Source organism: Octopus bimaculoides, chromosome 24 (assembly GCF_001194135.2).
Source record: "Octopus bimaculoides isolate UCB-OBI-ISO-001 chromosome 24, ASM119413v2, whole genome shotgun sequence".
In the NCBI taxonomy this organism is placed as follows: domain Eukaryota; kingdom Metazoa; phylum Mollusca; class Cephalopoda; order Octopoda; family Octopodidae; genus Octopus; species Octopus bimaculoides.
The window spans coordinates 15,643,269-15,656,975 of NC_069004.1; the positions used below are offsets into that span (position 1 = coordinate 15,643,269).

The 13,707-nt window shown below is 39.0% G+C and overlaps 1 protein-coding gene across 3 annotated transcripts in view; it reads left to right on the top strand.

Moving 5' to 3' along the window:
* The window catches only part of LOC106881540 (transcription elongation factor SPT5), a 48,215-nt gene extending 34,879 nt beyond the window's left edge, over positions 1-13,336 (top strand). For all 3 annotated transcript variants that reach the window (XM_014931966.2, XM_014931965.2, XM_014931964.1), the window contains exons 19-28: positions 412-537; positions 1,474-1,599; positions 3,856-4,048; positions 6,761-6,866; positions 8,078-8,269; positions 10,543-10,724; positions 10,811-10,969; positions 11,434-11,546; positions 12,014-12,109; positions 12,998-13,336. In XM_014931966.2, coding sequence (XP_014787452.1) covers positions 412-537; positions 1,474-1,599; positions 3,856-4,048; positions 6,761-6,866; positions 8,078-8,269; positions 10,543-10,724; positions 10,811-10,969; positions 11,434-11,546; positions 12,014-12,109; positions 12,998-13,144 — 1,440 coding nt within the window. In that variant the 3' untranslated portion in view covers positions 13,145-13,336. The remainder of the gene's footprint in view (positions 1-411; positions 538-1,473; positions 1,600-3,855; positions 4,049-6,760; positions 6,867-8,077; positions 8,270-10,542; positions 10,725-10,810; positions 10,970-11,433; positions 11,547-12,013; positions 12,110-12,997) is intronic.
* The last annotated feature ends 371 nt before the right edge of the window (positions 13,337-13,707 follow it).

Genomic DNA, 13,707 nt, shown 5'->3' on the forward strand with positions numbered 1-13,707 from the left:
TTATTACAATATAAGTCATGTCTTTGATGTGCTATCTTACCTTTATCTAATTTACCTTAATTACTTGCACTTGTTTGTGACCTTAATTTCATCGTGTACAAAGAAAGACAAGTACCAGTCAGAAACAATTATTATTACGATTAAGGCAGCGAGCTGGCAGAATCGTTAACCCGCCGGGCGAAATGCTTAGCGGTATTTCGTCTGTCTTTATGTTCTGAGTTCAAATTCCGCCGAGGTCGACTTTGCCTTTCATCCTTTCGGGGTCGATAAATTAAGTACCAGTTACACACTGGGGTCGATATAATCGACTTAATCCCTTTGTCTGTCCTTGTTTGTCCCCTCTATGTTTAGCCCCTTGTGGGCAATAGAGAAATAAGAAACAATTATTATTACGATTACTTTTTATTTCAGGTGCTGAATGTGAAACCACAGTCAGTAACCAGGAAGCGAGACACCCGTAATGCAGTGGCGTTAGACTCTGAATCTAATAATATTCATGTTAAGGATATCGTTAAAGTTATTGATGGTTCACATTTAGTAAGTATTTTATATTATCTGTATTGTGTCATAGACAATAAATATTTCATTGTATCTATATTATTTCCTTGTAATTAAAATGTGATAAATAAAATTTGATATAAATTTTTCGATTTAGAAAACTATTTCATTAAGCATTATACAAATGCCAAAAAATAAACGGAACTCCAGCTTGTGTTGAATGATTTAGAGAATATAAATCTTATAAATTGAAGTATTAGTGTTAATGTATCATATATTCTCTGTATTGTTGTAGTATAGCAAATATTTCATAAAATAGTATTTTTATACATTACCTATTTTATACAAGATGTATAAAACATTTGGTGTAATAATTAATTTATACTAGGTCTTATGTGTTTGTATGTGTACTGTAATGAATGTTTTGCATTAAGGTTTATCCATCAATCTAGCCATCCCTCCATCCATTTGTCAGTCTGTCTATCCATCTATCTATCTGCCTGCTTATCTTTCTATCCATCCAGCCATCTACCTGTCTGTCTGTCTGTCTATCTATCTATCTAGCTATCTTTTTCTTTCACTCTCACTTTACGATCCCTTTTTTTTTTCTCTCTCCTTCCTCTTCCCAAAACGAAAAGCTCTACTTTGTACCTTGTCCCCTCTGTGTTGAGCCCTGTGTGGCTAATAAAGAAACATATCTATCTATCTATCTTTCTTTCTTTCTTCCTAGATAGATAAATAGTGTGATGTAATAACTAAATACAAGGTTTTTCATTTAACTATATAGTATAAAAACTGTTTTTCTAGTCTTCCAGATATCCAGCTGTCTGTAGAATCTGTAATGCTTATGTTGTTCAATATATATTTTATAGATTTCTAAATATAGGAAATATTTTGTGTGTGTGTGTGTGTGTACTCACATACACATGGAAGTGGTTTAACATTGTCTTTAATGTTAATGTCTTCTAATTACAGGGTACGCAAGGAGAAATAAAGCATCTTTACAGAAGTTTTGCTTTCTTAATGTCTCGAATGATGACGGACAATGGTGGATATTTTGTTTGTCGGACCCGGCATTTAACCCTTGCAGGTGGCTCAAGGGTAAGTGAGTTGGTTGGTTTCTGTGACTTTCTGTCCACCATAAGACAATAATGACTTGATTAGAAATAGATAGGGTAAACGGGTCTGGCTTGATGTGTTTCTCAACAGGTCATTGCTGGAAATATCCGATGTTGAAATCTGGTATTTGAGATTGATGGATCAAGTTACTATTGAAATCCGGTGGTGGGATCCACCATCATCATCATCAAGATCATCATTTGACATCTGCTTTCCATGCTGTCATGGGTTGGATGGTTTGACCAGATCTAATAGACTGGGGAGCTGCACCAGGCTCCAGTCTGTTTTGGCATGGTTTCTACAGCTAGATGCCCCTCCTAATACCAGCCACTTTATAGTGTGTGCTGGGTGCTTTTAATGTGGCACTGCATAAGTGCTTTTACATGACACTGGCATGAATGCTTTTTATATGCCACCAGCACAGGATTCTTCCAGCCCAATCCTCTTCACTGGGGAAGCGACCTTAACACTTCTGCTGTGGAGTATGAATCTTCCTGGGTACAGCAAGGCACCAAGTATTTTGATCCTTTATCATCTCGTCTAAAAAGTTTAGTGTCCTGAGGTCGTCCTTCAGTACTTCATCCCATGTCTTCCACATGTTCCATTCACTGTGAAGGACCTGCACTTGTTTATGAAGCTGTTGGCATCCATCCAATAATAATGAATAGATACAGATGTGGTCCATGTATACTCTTTACTCTCTCTTTTTTTTTTACTTGTTTCAGTCATTTGACTGTGGCCATGCTGGAGCACCGCCTTTAGTCGAGCAAATCGACCCCAGGACTTATTCTTTGTAAGCCTAGTACTTGGTCTATTGGTCTCTTTTGCCAAACCACTAAGTTACAGGGACGTAAACACGCCAGCATTGGTTGTCAAGCGATGTTGGAGACACACACACACACACACACACATATACATATATACGACAGGCTTCTTTCAGTTTCCACCTACCAAATCCACTCACAAGGCTTTGGTCGGCCCTAGGCTATAGTCGAAGACACTTGCCCAAGGTGCCATGCAGTGGGACTGAACCCAGAACCATGTGGTTGGTAAGCAAGCTACTTACCACACAGCCACTCCTACGAACAAATATAGGGATGTGATCCAAAGATACAGTGTTGAAGAAACCATTCATGGTGTGAAGTATTAAAGGAATTCTGAGAACATGAATTGGGGAGGAAAATCAAAATTTGTTCCAGTGCTAAAAATAGCAGTCAACTGTCCTTCAGGACTCCAACCTACTCTTTAACACTTTAGCATTGCATTCAAACCAGCCATATCCGGCCCAAACATTCTACCTATTTTATGTTCAAACTGGCCACATCCAGCCTATCACACCTGTCTTACCGTGTCATTCTAAGCATAAACAATCCCATCATCAAAATCTTGAGGCTGCAAGATTATTGCATGGTCTATACAAAACAAGGTGAATGAATTAGCATTACATTTAGCAGAGTAATCTAAATGCTAGACGGATAAAATAGAAGCTGGACACATTGGATAACGTTCTAAATCAGTTGAGCCTGAATAAATGATGGGAAGGTCCTGGATGGCGACCCCAACAACATGTAACAATGTTTAAATATACTCTTTTACTTGTTTCAGTCATTTGACTGCGGCCATGCTGGAGCACCGCCTTTTAGTCGAGCAACTCGACCCCAGGACTTATTCTTTGGAAGCCTAGTACTTATTCTATCGATCTCTTTTACCGAACCGCTAAGTTACGGGGACGTAAACACACCAGCATCGGTTGTCAAGCGATGTTGAGGGACAAACACAGACACAAGCATACACACACACACACATATATATATACATATATACGACGGGCTTCTTTCAGTTTCCATCTACCAAATCCACTCACAAGGCTTTGGTCGGCCTGAGGCTATAGTAGAAGACACTTGCCAAAGGTGCCATGCAGTGGGAATGAACCCGGAACCATGTGGTTGGTAAGCAAGCTACTTACCACACAGCCACTCCTGATGTTAATTATTTCTTTTGATTCAGTATTGGAATGGACATTGTAAAGGGAAGGTGCACAATAGATTCAAGAACCTAACCCAACTGCTAGTATATTTGTGTTTTTATACCATATCCAGGTAGATTTTCTATGTTTATAGATAGATGGGCAAGCTGTATATCTATATCCAGCATTAATCAATTAACTCCATCTATTTCTGTTTTATATTTTTATCATGCATATTTCCTATATTTTCTAATCTTTTCTTTATCTTACAGCGTAGCAATTCAAGCCTGAATACACTGGGAGCATTGCCTCCCATGTCACCCCATCTTTCTAGTCCATCTCATCCTGGTGGAGGGCCATCGGCGACACCATCTCAAGGGCGAGGTAATGGGCGTGGAGCATTCATGAGGAGAGATCGTGAACTCATCGGCGAAACTGTTCGCATTATCCAAGGACCTTTCAAAGGTATTTATTCTCTGACCTAATTAGTATATATTTCATTAAGACCTAATTACAGTATATTTCATGTATAGGTGCAGGCGTGGCTGTGTGGTAAGAAGCTTGCTTTGCAACCACTTGGTTCTGGGCAAGTGTCTTCTATAGCCTTGGGCTGATCAAAACCCTGACAGTGGATTTGGTAGACAGAAACTGAAGAAAGCCATTGTGTGTGTATGTGTTTGTTCCCTACCACCGCTTGACAACCGGCGCTGGTATGTTTATAGGGCCCATGACTTAGCAGTTTGGCAAAAGAGACTGATAGAATATTACTAGACTTTTAAAAAAACAGGTACTAGGGGTTGATTCATTTGACTAAAAATTCTCCAAGGCAGTGCCCCAGCCTGGCCGCAGTCTAATGACTGAAACTGGTGAACCAGATGGCTACATCAGATTGGAGCCTGGTGCAGCCTGGTGTAGCCATCTGGTTCACCAGTCCTCAGTCAAATCATCCATCCCATGCTAGCATGGAAAGCGGACGTTAAACGAAGATGATGAAGTCAAAAATAAAAGATAGATAAGCATTGATCCAATTATTTTGACAATTCTTTTATCTAAAACATTTTCACTCATTAAATGTTTGAGATGTTGTTAATAAAGATTATCTTTTTCTGAATAATTAATCTCATCTGAATTAGTTTAATCCACAAACGGCCAGTGTGTGTCTTGTTCGTGGATGTCTCTCATACGTCATCTGTATACTGGAGAAAAATGACTTTTAGTTTAGAAATATAGGGTTTTAGTTCATTCAACTCCTACTTGGAACTACCTCGACATACAAGAATATGACACTTAGTGATAGTTGGAGTTTAAACTGATGAGCATGTAGCTAGAAATCTGATGAATATATACCATTAACCCTTTAGCATTTAGACCATCCATATTCACTCAGAATATTCCACCTGTTTTATGTTCAAACTGCCCAGATATGGTATCTTATACTTATCCAGTCATGTCATTCTAAAAATATATCTTGTCATCGAAATCTCAAAGCTACAATACAATGTGAATAAATAAGCATTACATTTGACAGATGTACCCGGCGTAAGCTATGGACACATAAGAGGTGTAGCAATATCAAAGGAAGGTTAACTGGGAAGATAGTTTTTACGTGTGGCAGATGCACAGGGGAAATAAACACTCAAGATAGATGTATAGAAAATGATTCCATCACATGCCACGGGGAAAAACTAAAAGTAGTTGATAGCTTCCATTACCTAGGTGACTAAGTCAGTAACAGGGGTAGTTGCTCTGAGAGCATAGCTGCTAGAATAAGAATAGCCTGGGCAAAGTTCAGAGAGCTCCTACTTCTGCTGGTGACAAAGGGCCTCTAGCTCAGAATGAAAAGTAGACTGTATGTTGCATGTGTGCGAATGGGGTGTGACTGCTGGGGACATGTGTAAGCTTGAAAGAAATGAAGCTAGTATGCTCAACTGGATGTGTAATGTCAGTGTGCATACACGACAGAGTGTAAGTGCCCTGAGAGAAAAGCTGGACATAAGAAGCATCAGATGTGGTGTGCAAGTGAGACGACTGCGCTGGTATGGTTATGTGTTGCGTATGGATGAGGATAGCTGTGTGAAAAAGTGTCACACCCTAACAGTGGAGGGAACCTGAGGAAGAGGTAGACCTAGGAAGATACAGGATTAGGTGGTGAAGCATGACCTTTGAACATTGGGCGTCACGGACGTAATGACAAGCGACCGAGACCTTTGGAAATATGCTGTGCTTGAGAAGACCTGGCAAGCCACGTGAGATCGTAGCCATGTTCAATGCCAGTGTTGCATAACCAGCCCGTTTACAAGTACCCTTCAATTATTGGGCAATATGCTGTGCTTCAGAAGACCTGTTGAATCAAGTGAAATCATAGTTGTGGGTGATGCCAGTGCCGCCTGACTGGTATGTAGAAAGCACCATTCGAGCATAGTCGATGCCAGTGCCACCTGACTGGCTCCCATGCTGGTGGCATGTCAAAAGCACCCATTATACTCTGAGTAGTTGGTGTTAGGAAGGGCATCCAGCTGTAGAAACCTTGCCAGATCAGAATGGAGCCTGGTGCAGCATCTTCGCTTGCCAGTCCTCAGTCAAACCATGGAAAGCAGATGTTAAACGATTATTATTATTATTGAGTAAGAGAGCAGCACATACCGTCAAAGTGACACTGGGATAGAAATATATGAAACCCAATATACTCATCATAACTTCCCGTCTGATAAGGGTATACAGGCACATGCATCACAACCATGTGTGCATGACATGATGACCTCAAATCAAGATGAACAGCATATGACCTTGCAGGTGGGGGCCTAGTTAGAATTTTCTTCAGGTCGAGTAGCCCATCCTGATCAAAAGGTCTCTGAATAAGAGTTATTTAAGGATGGATGAATAAAACACCCATGTTTCCAGAGGCGAATTATTTAAACCCCCAAAGAATTCCTCTCAACAAATGCTCTCCCACTACTTCTTCACATATCGTCAACCACTAAGGGACATATTCCTTTGGTTAAGATCAAGCAATTTGCAAGCAAAACTGTGGTACCGAGCAGAATATTTGCTGCAGCCCATCTTCTACATCAAGACAAAACAATGTACATGATAACACATCAAATCAGTTAAGATCAGAAGACTATTATTATTATTATTATTATTATAATAACAACTTTGTATTTTTTCTCCTTTCAGGTTATATTGGTATAGTGAAGGATGCCACAGAGTCAACTGCACGTGTTGAGCTTCATGCTTCATGTAAAACTATTTCGGTCGACAGAACACGTCTCACTTATGTCCGGTATGTTCCTATAAAAAGGGGTTTTGGTTGGTGACAGATATTTACTTTTGATTTCAGGAATATTTTTACCTCTGAGAACCTTGGAAATATTTATTATGATTCTTAATTTTAATCTGCTGAGTATTAGTAAATATATAGTGTGTATATATTTAACAAATAATAAATGAGTATATGCATATATACGTACAGGTATGTGCATACCTACGTCTACCTGTATATATAGGTACATATCTGGGTACAGGACATTGCAAACAAACGTAGACAAGAAAATAATAATAACCAGAGTACAGAAAACACACAAGCCACATAGAGAACATTTTCCTTCATCAGCTACCCCCGTTTTAACACCGGCGTTTCGAAGAGTTGGGTAGGACGCATCGTTAAAACGGCTCTTCCCATGGACCGCAAATTAAATTTGTATACACAAATTAAACCTGTGCCATGGAGGAATGTAGTGGCGGACAAAAAACAAGACAGGAAAACAAACGGAAAAGGCTATGTGGCCAGACGTGAAAAATTATGTATATATACACTACACATACACACACATAGATACATACTTATATAGATACATATATGTAATTTTAATTTAGATAAAAAAATTTCTTGGTTTACTGCATTGTTAGCCCCTGATTTACTGTATGTAGTTTACTGCATTAATTATGCTGATTCCCAACTATGTTTTTAAGCAGAAGGCATCTCTGGGTAATTATTTCACTTCCTCACTCTCATAACATCAGGAAGAGAGAAGACAACTACTGTTATCTCAGCAAAGAACAATGGCTGGCTAGATATAACAATATTGAGAACATTGTACATACATGCCTTATACATTTATACATGTACACATACTATATACACACACACATCAAATATAGACATACACGAGCATAATGAAATGTGTGCAACACATGCAGATCCATACTTATACATATGTACATACTTAAACGTTCATATGCATACTGGCACACGAAAATGTATAGATAAAATATTAAAAAATTATATACACACTAATATATAATCAAATATATATCTATGTAATGTGTTTGTGTCTACACACACACACACATATATTACAGCTCATACATACAACTAGACATGTACATTGCTGAGAATTTTGGAGTTTGATTTGGTATTACAGTAAAACTTGATATTTACAACGATGATGATGATGATGATGATGATTAAATAGTTTTTCATTTTTCTTTCAGGGGCAGAAAAGTTGGTTCTGGAAGCTCCTCCTACGGACGTACTCCAATGTACGCCTCCCGAACTCCATCCTATGGTGATGGCAGCCGTACACCGCACTATGGTGCCCAGACACCTCTTCACGAAGGCAGTCGAACTCCTATCAGTGGTGGGGCCAGTGCTTGGGATCCTGCCAACCCGAACACTCCTTCGAGGTAATGTGTTTCCCTTATTTACGTAAACTGTGTGAATCTATTTGAATGTTCAGTCCTTTGTGGAGAGAATAAGACCGAAATAATGCGAAGTCAGATGGCTTAGTGGTTAGAGCATCTGGCTCGCAATCATAATGTAGTGAGTTCGATTCCCAAGCCGGGCTGTGTGTTGGGTTCTTGAGCAAGACACTTTATTTCATGTTGCTCCAGTTCACTCAGCTCTAGAAACGAGTTGCGACATCACTGGTGCCAAGCTGTATCGGCCCCTTTGCCTCTCCTTTGAATAACACCGGTGGTGTGGAGAGGTGGGAGCTGGTATACATGGGCAAATGCTGACCTTGCCTGGACTTGTGCCTTGGAGGGGAACTTTTTAGGGACAGTCCCATGGTCATTCACGACCAAAGGGGGTTATTAAGACATAAATAAGTAGAGGTTGTCAACATAGCTGTGCTCCAGCTTGGCCAAATTGATATTGTTTCAATCTATTTGGAAACATTTATATTAAAATGTTCCTTTTGGCATTTTCATATATAGCTCTGCGTGTGTGTTGTTACAATTTGTGTGTGTGTGTTCGTGTGTATGTATTCTTTTACTCGTTTCGGTTATTCTGACTGCAGCCATGCTGGAGCAACACCTTGGAGAATTTTAGTTGAATGAATCGACCTCAAGTCCTTTTTTTAAAACCTGATACTTATTCTATCGGTCTCTTTTGCTGAACCACTAAGTTACGGGGATGTAAACACACCAACGCTGGTTGTCAAGCGGTAGTTGGGGACAGATACAGACGTACATATATATATATATATATATATATATATATATATATATATATATATATATATATACACACACACACGAAGGGATGCTGAAAAGTTTCTGGCTTTGGGTAAAAAAAAAATAGAAGACGATCAGTCAGTCAATTATAATTTTATTCAACATATCACAGCCACGCATGTCTGGCCCAGTTAAGAGTACCTCTGATGCATTGTGTGATACGATATGCTTGAGAAGACCTGCTGAGCTGAGTAAAACGAATATCGTAGCTGTGGCCAGTGCCCCCTGACTGGCTCCTGTGCTGGTGGCATGTAAAAAGCACTATCTGAGCATGATCAATGCCAGGCCTGCCTGACTGGCTCCTGTGCCGGTGGCATGTAAAATGCACCCACTACATCTTGGAGTGGTTGGCGTTAGGAAGGGTATCCAGCTGTAGAAATATTACCAGATCAGATTGAAGCCTGGTGCAGCCAGTGGCTCTCCAGACCTGTCAAACCATCCAACCCATGCCAGAAGGGTAAACGGACGTGATGATGATATCTCCATATTTCCCTCTCCGATTCACACACTTATTGCAGCGGTCCTTCAGTTTTTCTAAGCCCTGTAAAAGAACTCGGAAGGTTGGGCCTCCAACCAGGCCTTTTATGATACTCTTAAAGCCAGGAACTTTTCAACACCCCGTCATATACAACAGGCTTCTTTCAGTTTCTGTCTATCAAATGTACTCACAAGGCCTTGGTGTGGCCAAGGTGCCACCAAGATGGTGAAGTGTATATAGTATTGGACCATCAACTCATGGGTCCCAGTTTCAAATATGGCTGTCTCTGTTTAATTGTATATCACTAATTCAGTTAGCCATATCTTTGTCAGACTGACCGTCTACTTACTTGGATATTCGTCTTTATTCCGCTCAACCTCAAAGTAAGCACCTCTACAAGTATCTAGGTCTCATGCAAATAGCTGTCATCACAACACTGTGTATGTACACACACGTGTGCATTTAAGTTTCATTACAAATAAAGAAAACTGTTGTTATGTTAGGTGATTGCCTTCATCTGGTATAATGGGGCGAGAGTCTAATAGGTGTAATTAATAATCTTTAGTTGGAACTTATGGAAAGTAATTAATCAGTTACTGTATATTTTAGACTTGTACATAAATGTATATACACACACATGCGTATGTGTACATGTATATATATATTTACATGCCAGTACCACATAAAAAGCACTTGTGCTGGCACCATGTGTGAGTGCTCATGTCAGTGCCACATTAAAAGCACTCAGTACATTCTGTAAAGTGTTTGGCATTAGGAAGGGCATCCAGCTGTAGAAACCATTCCAAAAGAGTCTGGAACTTGGTGCTGCTCTCTGGCTTGGCAGCTCTGGCCAATCCATCCAACTCATGCCAGCGTGGTAAACGGACATTAAAGGATGATGATATAGTGGCATTAAATTGAAATAAATGTGATGTATAAGACATGTGGTCTCTTTATTGTTTAGGACAAATGATTTTGAGTACCCGTTTGAAGATTCTGCCTCCCCCGGAGATTATGTTGCTGTGAGTACTCCTGCGACACCTGCTTACAATGCTGACACTCCAAGTCCAATGGGACCATTTACTCCTCAGACACCAGGGACATATTCCCCTTATCAAGGGACACCTTCACCCTCTGGTTATCAAGGTCAGTTGTTATTTCTATTGGTTTCTATGTTATTGAGTGAATGGTTGTACTGGAATTACAGTTGTATTTGTTCTTGATGTTTGTAGCCACACCAAGCCCTGCTGGTTACGTTGGAACCCCAAGTCCGTCTGGCTACCAAACCTCTCCGTCACCTGGCAGTTACGTAGCTACACCTTCTCCTTCACCATCAACTTACAGCCCAATGACACCTGTCGCACCTTATACACCACAAACACCTGGAGCAGGTGAGTCAAACCAATATTTTCATCATTCATCATTCATAACCAATATTTTCATCATTCATCATTTCATAACCAATATTTTCATCATTCATCATTCATTTATTTCATAACCAATATTTTCATCATTCATCATTTCATAACCAATATTTTCATCATTCATCATTCATTTATTTCATAACCAATATGTGCATGTGTGTATGGTTACCTGTTTCTGTTGTATGTTATATTGTATACAGCATTTGTGTTGAGAGGAGAACTTTGATGTGATATTGTCTGATAAATTTGTACATGGGTATGGCTTCATATTTCTATTGTATGTTATTGTATACAACATTTGTGGGAAATCTTGATGTGATGTTGTCTGATAGTGAGGCTGTATGACAGTGGAATTATGTGTGGGAGACAGAACCAAATGATGTGGCCATAAACGAAACCCAACAATAATAATGATGATGATTCATTTGTAGCCATTGACCAAACAATGAGTGACTGGCATATCCCAGACATTGAGGTTCGAGTGAAGGACATTCATGATAACGTTGGCCTCATTCACCAGACAGGAATAATTCGTAATGTCATTGTAAGTATTCTATCTCTATATCACTGTCTCCTCTTCTTCTTTTTCCTATGACTACTACTACAGTAGCCTCTGCTCTTTGAAACTATTTGGTCTGATCTCACTTCTACTCAAGCAGTTGTTTTATTTTTCTCTCTTCCACTCCATTTTGTGTCCACACCCCCAGACTTGCTAACTGCTACATCTAGTCCTTCCCCTCACAATGACTGATCCTGAGAATTATACGTGTATATATATATATATATATATATATATATATATGCACGCATATACTCTATCTGTAGATTAAGGCTACCATTGGTTTCATGTTAAGAAAGCCCTTAACAATTTTAATCCACAATGGAGATGAGCACCGATGGTAGCCTTAATCTGTCTGTGTGTATGTATACACACACACACACCTATATACCTACACACTCTGTTCTGTTTTGTGTTTTATTCTAATTTGTTACTTTCTGATGTTTGTGCAGAGTGGAATGTGTAACATTTATATTCAAGAAGAAGACCGTGTTGTCACAGTGACTGGAGCTCATTTAGAACCTGTCCAACCCAAAGTTGACGACAAAGTAAGTAGTTTCAATTGTTATTTAACAAGTTCTTGCTTGGTGAGTGATGTTAATTTGTGGCTGAAATAGCAGAGACATATTTAAGTCCAAATCTGATGGTTGTAGTCATCTCTCAACAGACATTCAATGTCATTTACTGTCAAACAAATTACTCTCCCACATATGTTAGTGGGACAATTTAACCCTTTGGCATTCAGATTTCTTTGTCAAATGTATTCCCTATTTATTCACACTGTTTTGAATTAATCATACATTATCTTCTAGCTTCAAAATTTCAATTTTAAGACTACTCAACTGTTGTAACAATATTTAACTACCATCGGTTGGTATTGACCCTTCATTGGTAGATTTGTAGGACAGAATGGGTCTTGTATACAAGTCTCCACTCTTGACCCTACCATTGGTACCAGTATTATCATTGGTGTTGCTCTCAGAAACAGATCTCACCCGACTCTCTTTAATAGTTCTGCTGATCCATCATCACCCAGGATCAGTATATTCGAAAGGATTGATAGGATCTGAACTCAGAACACAGGAAATTAAAACAAATAGTATAAAGCGGGTGTTTTATCCAACAGTTTAGCAACTCTGCTACCAATTGCTGCATTATTCTATCTCGATAATTGAAAAGAAATTGGGTGTCAACAGGTTTGTCTTGTTTAACCCTTTAGCATTCAGATTTCTTTGTCAAATGTAATGCTTATTTATTCACATTGTGTTGAATTAATCATATTACTTCATAGCTTTGAGATTTCAATGATGTGCTTGTTTAGTTTTAGTGTGAGAGGTTATATCTAGTTAGTTTTATCATAAAACAGAATATTTGAGCTGGATATGGCCAGATTAAATGCCAAAGGATTAACGACGATGACTTGTTCTATTTTACAGGCCAAAGTAATATGTGGAGAAGACCGTGAGTTAACCGGGACAGTAATCAGTATCGATGGAGATGATGGAATGTTGAAGTTCGGTTCTGAGATCAAGATTTTCCCCATTCGCTTCCTATGCCGTGTTCCAACATCAAAAACCAAATAAAGCTCTTCCCATCACCTGGAATATTCGATGTATCTGATGATATATCTGAACACCTAATCTCTCTCTCTGTTAGAAAGTTTTCTGAATATCTTTGCTTCCTTTTCTCATCAAAGATGTTCCTAGCTACGTTCCATCATGTCAAAGCTAATCTGCACTTACATTTTTTTAAAGTAAAACATTCTCAAAATCACATCCAGTTGTTACTTGTTATGTTGAGCTTGTGTTATTGATGTAGCAGATATTCTCTTTTATCTTTTACTTGTTTCAGTCATTAGACTGTGGTCATGCTTGGGCAACCACCTGAAATTTTTCATTGGATGAATTCACCAGTCTTTTTTTTTAAAAACCTGGTATTTGTTCTATCAATCTATTTTGCCAAGCTGCTAAGTTACAGGGACATAAACACACACCAATACTAGTTGTCAAGCGGTGGTGGGAACCAATACAGACACAAAGACACACACTAAGGCTATTGTCAGCCTGAGGCTTTAGTAGAAGACACTTGCACAAGATGCAATTCAGTAGGACTGAACATACATACATATATATATATATATATATAT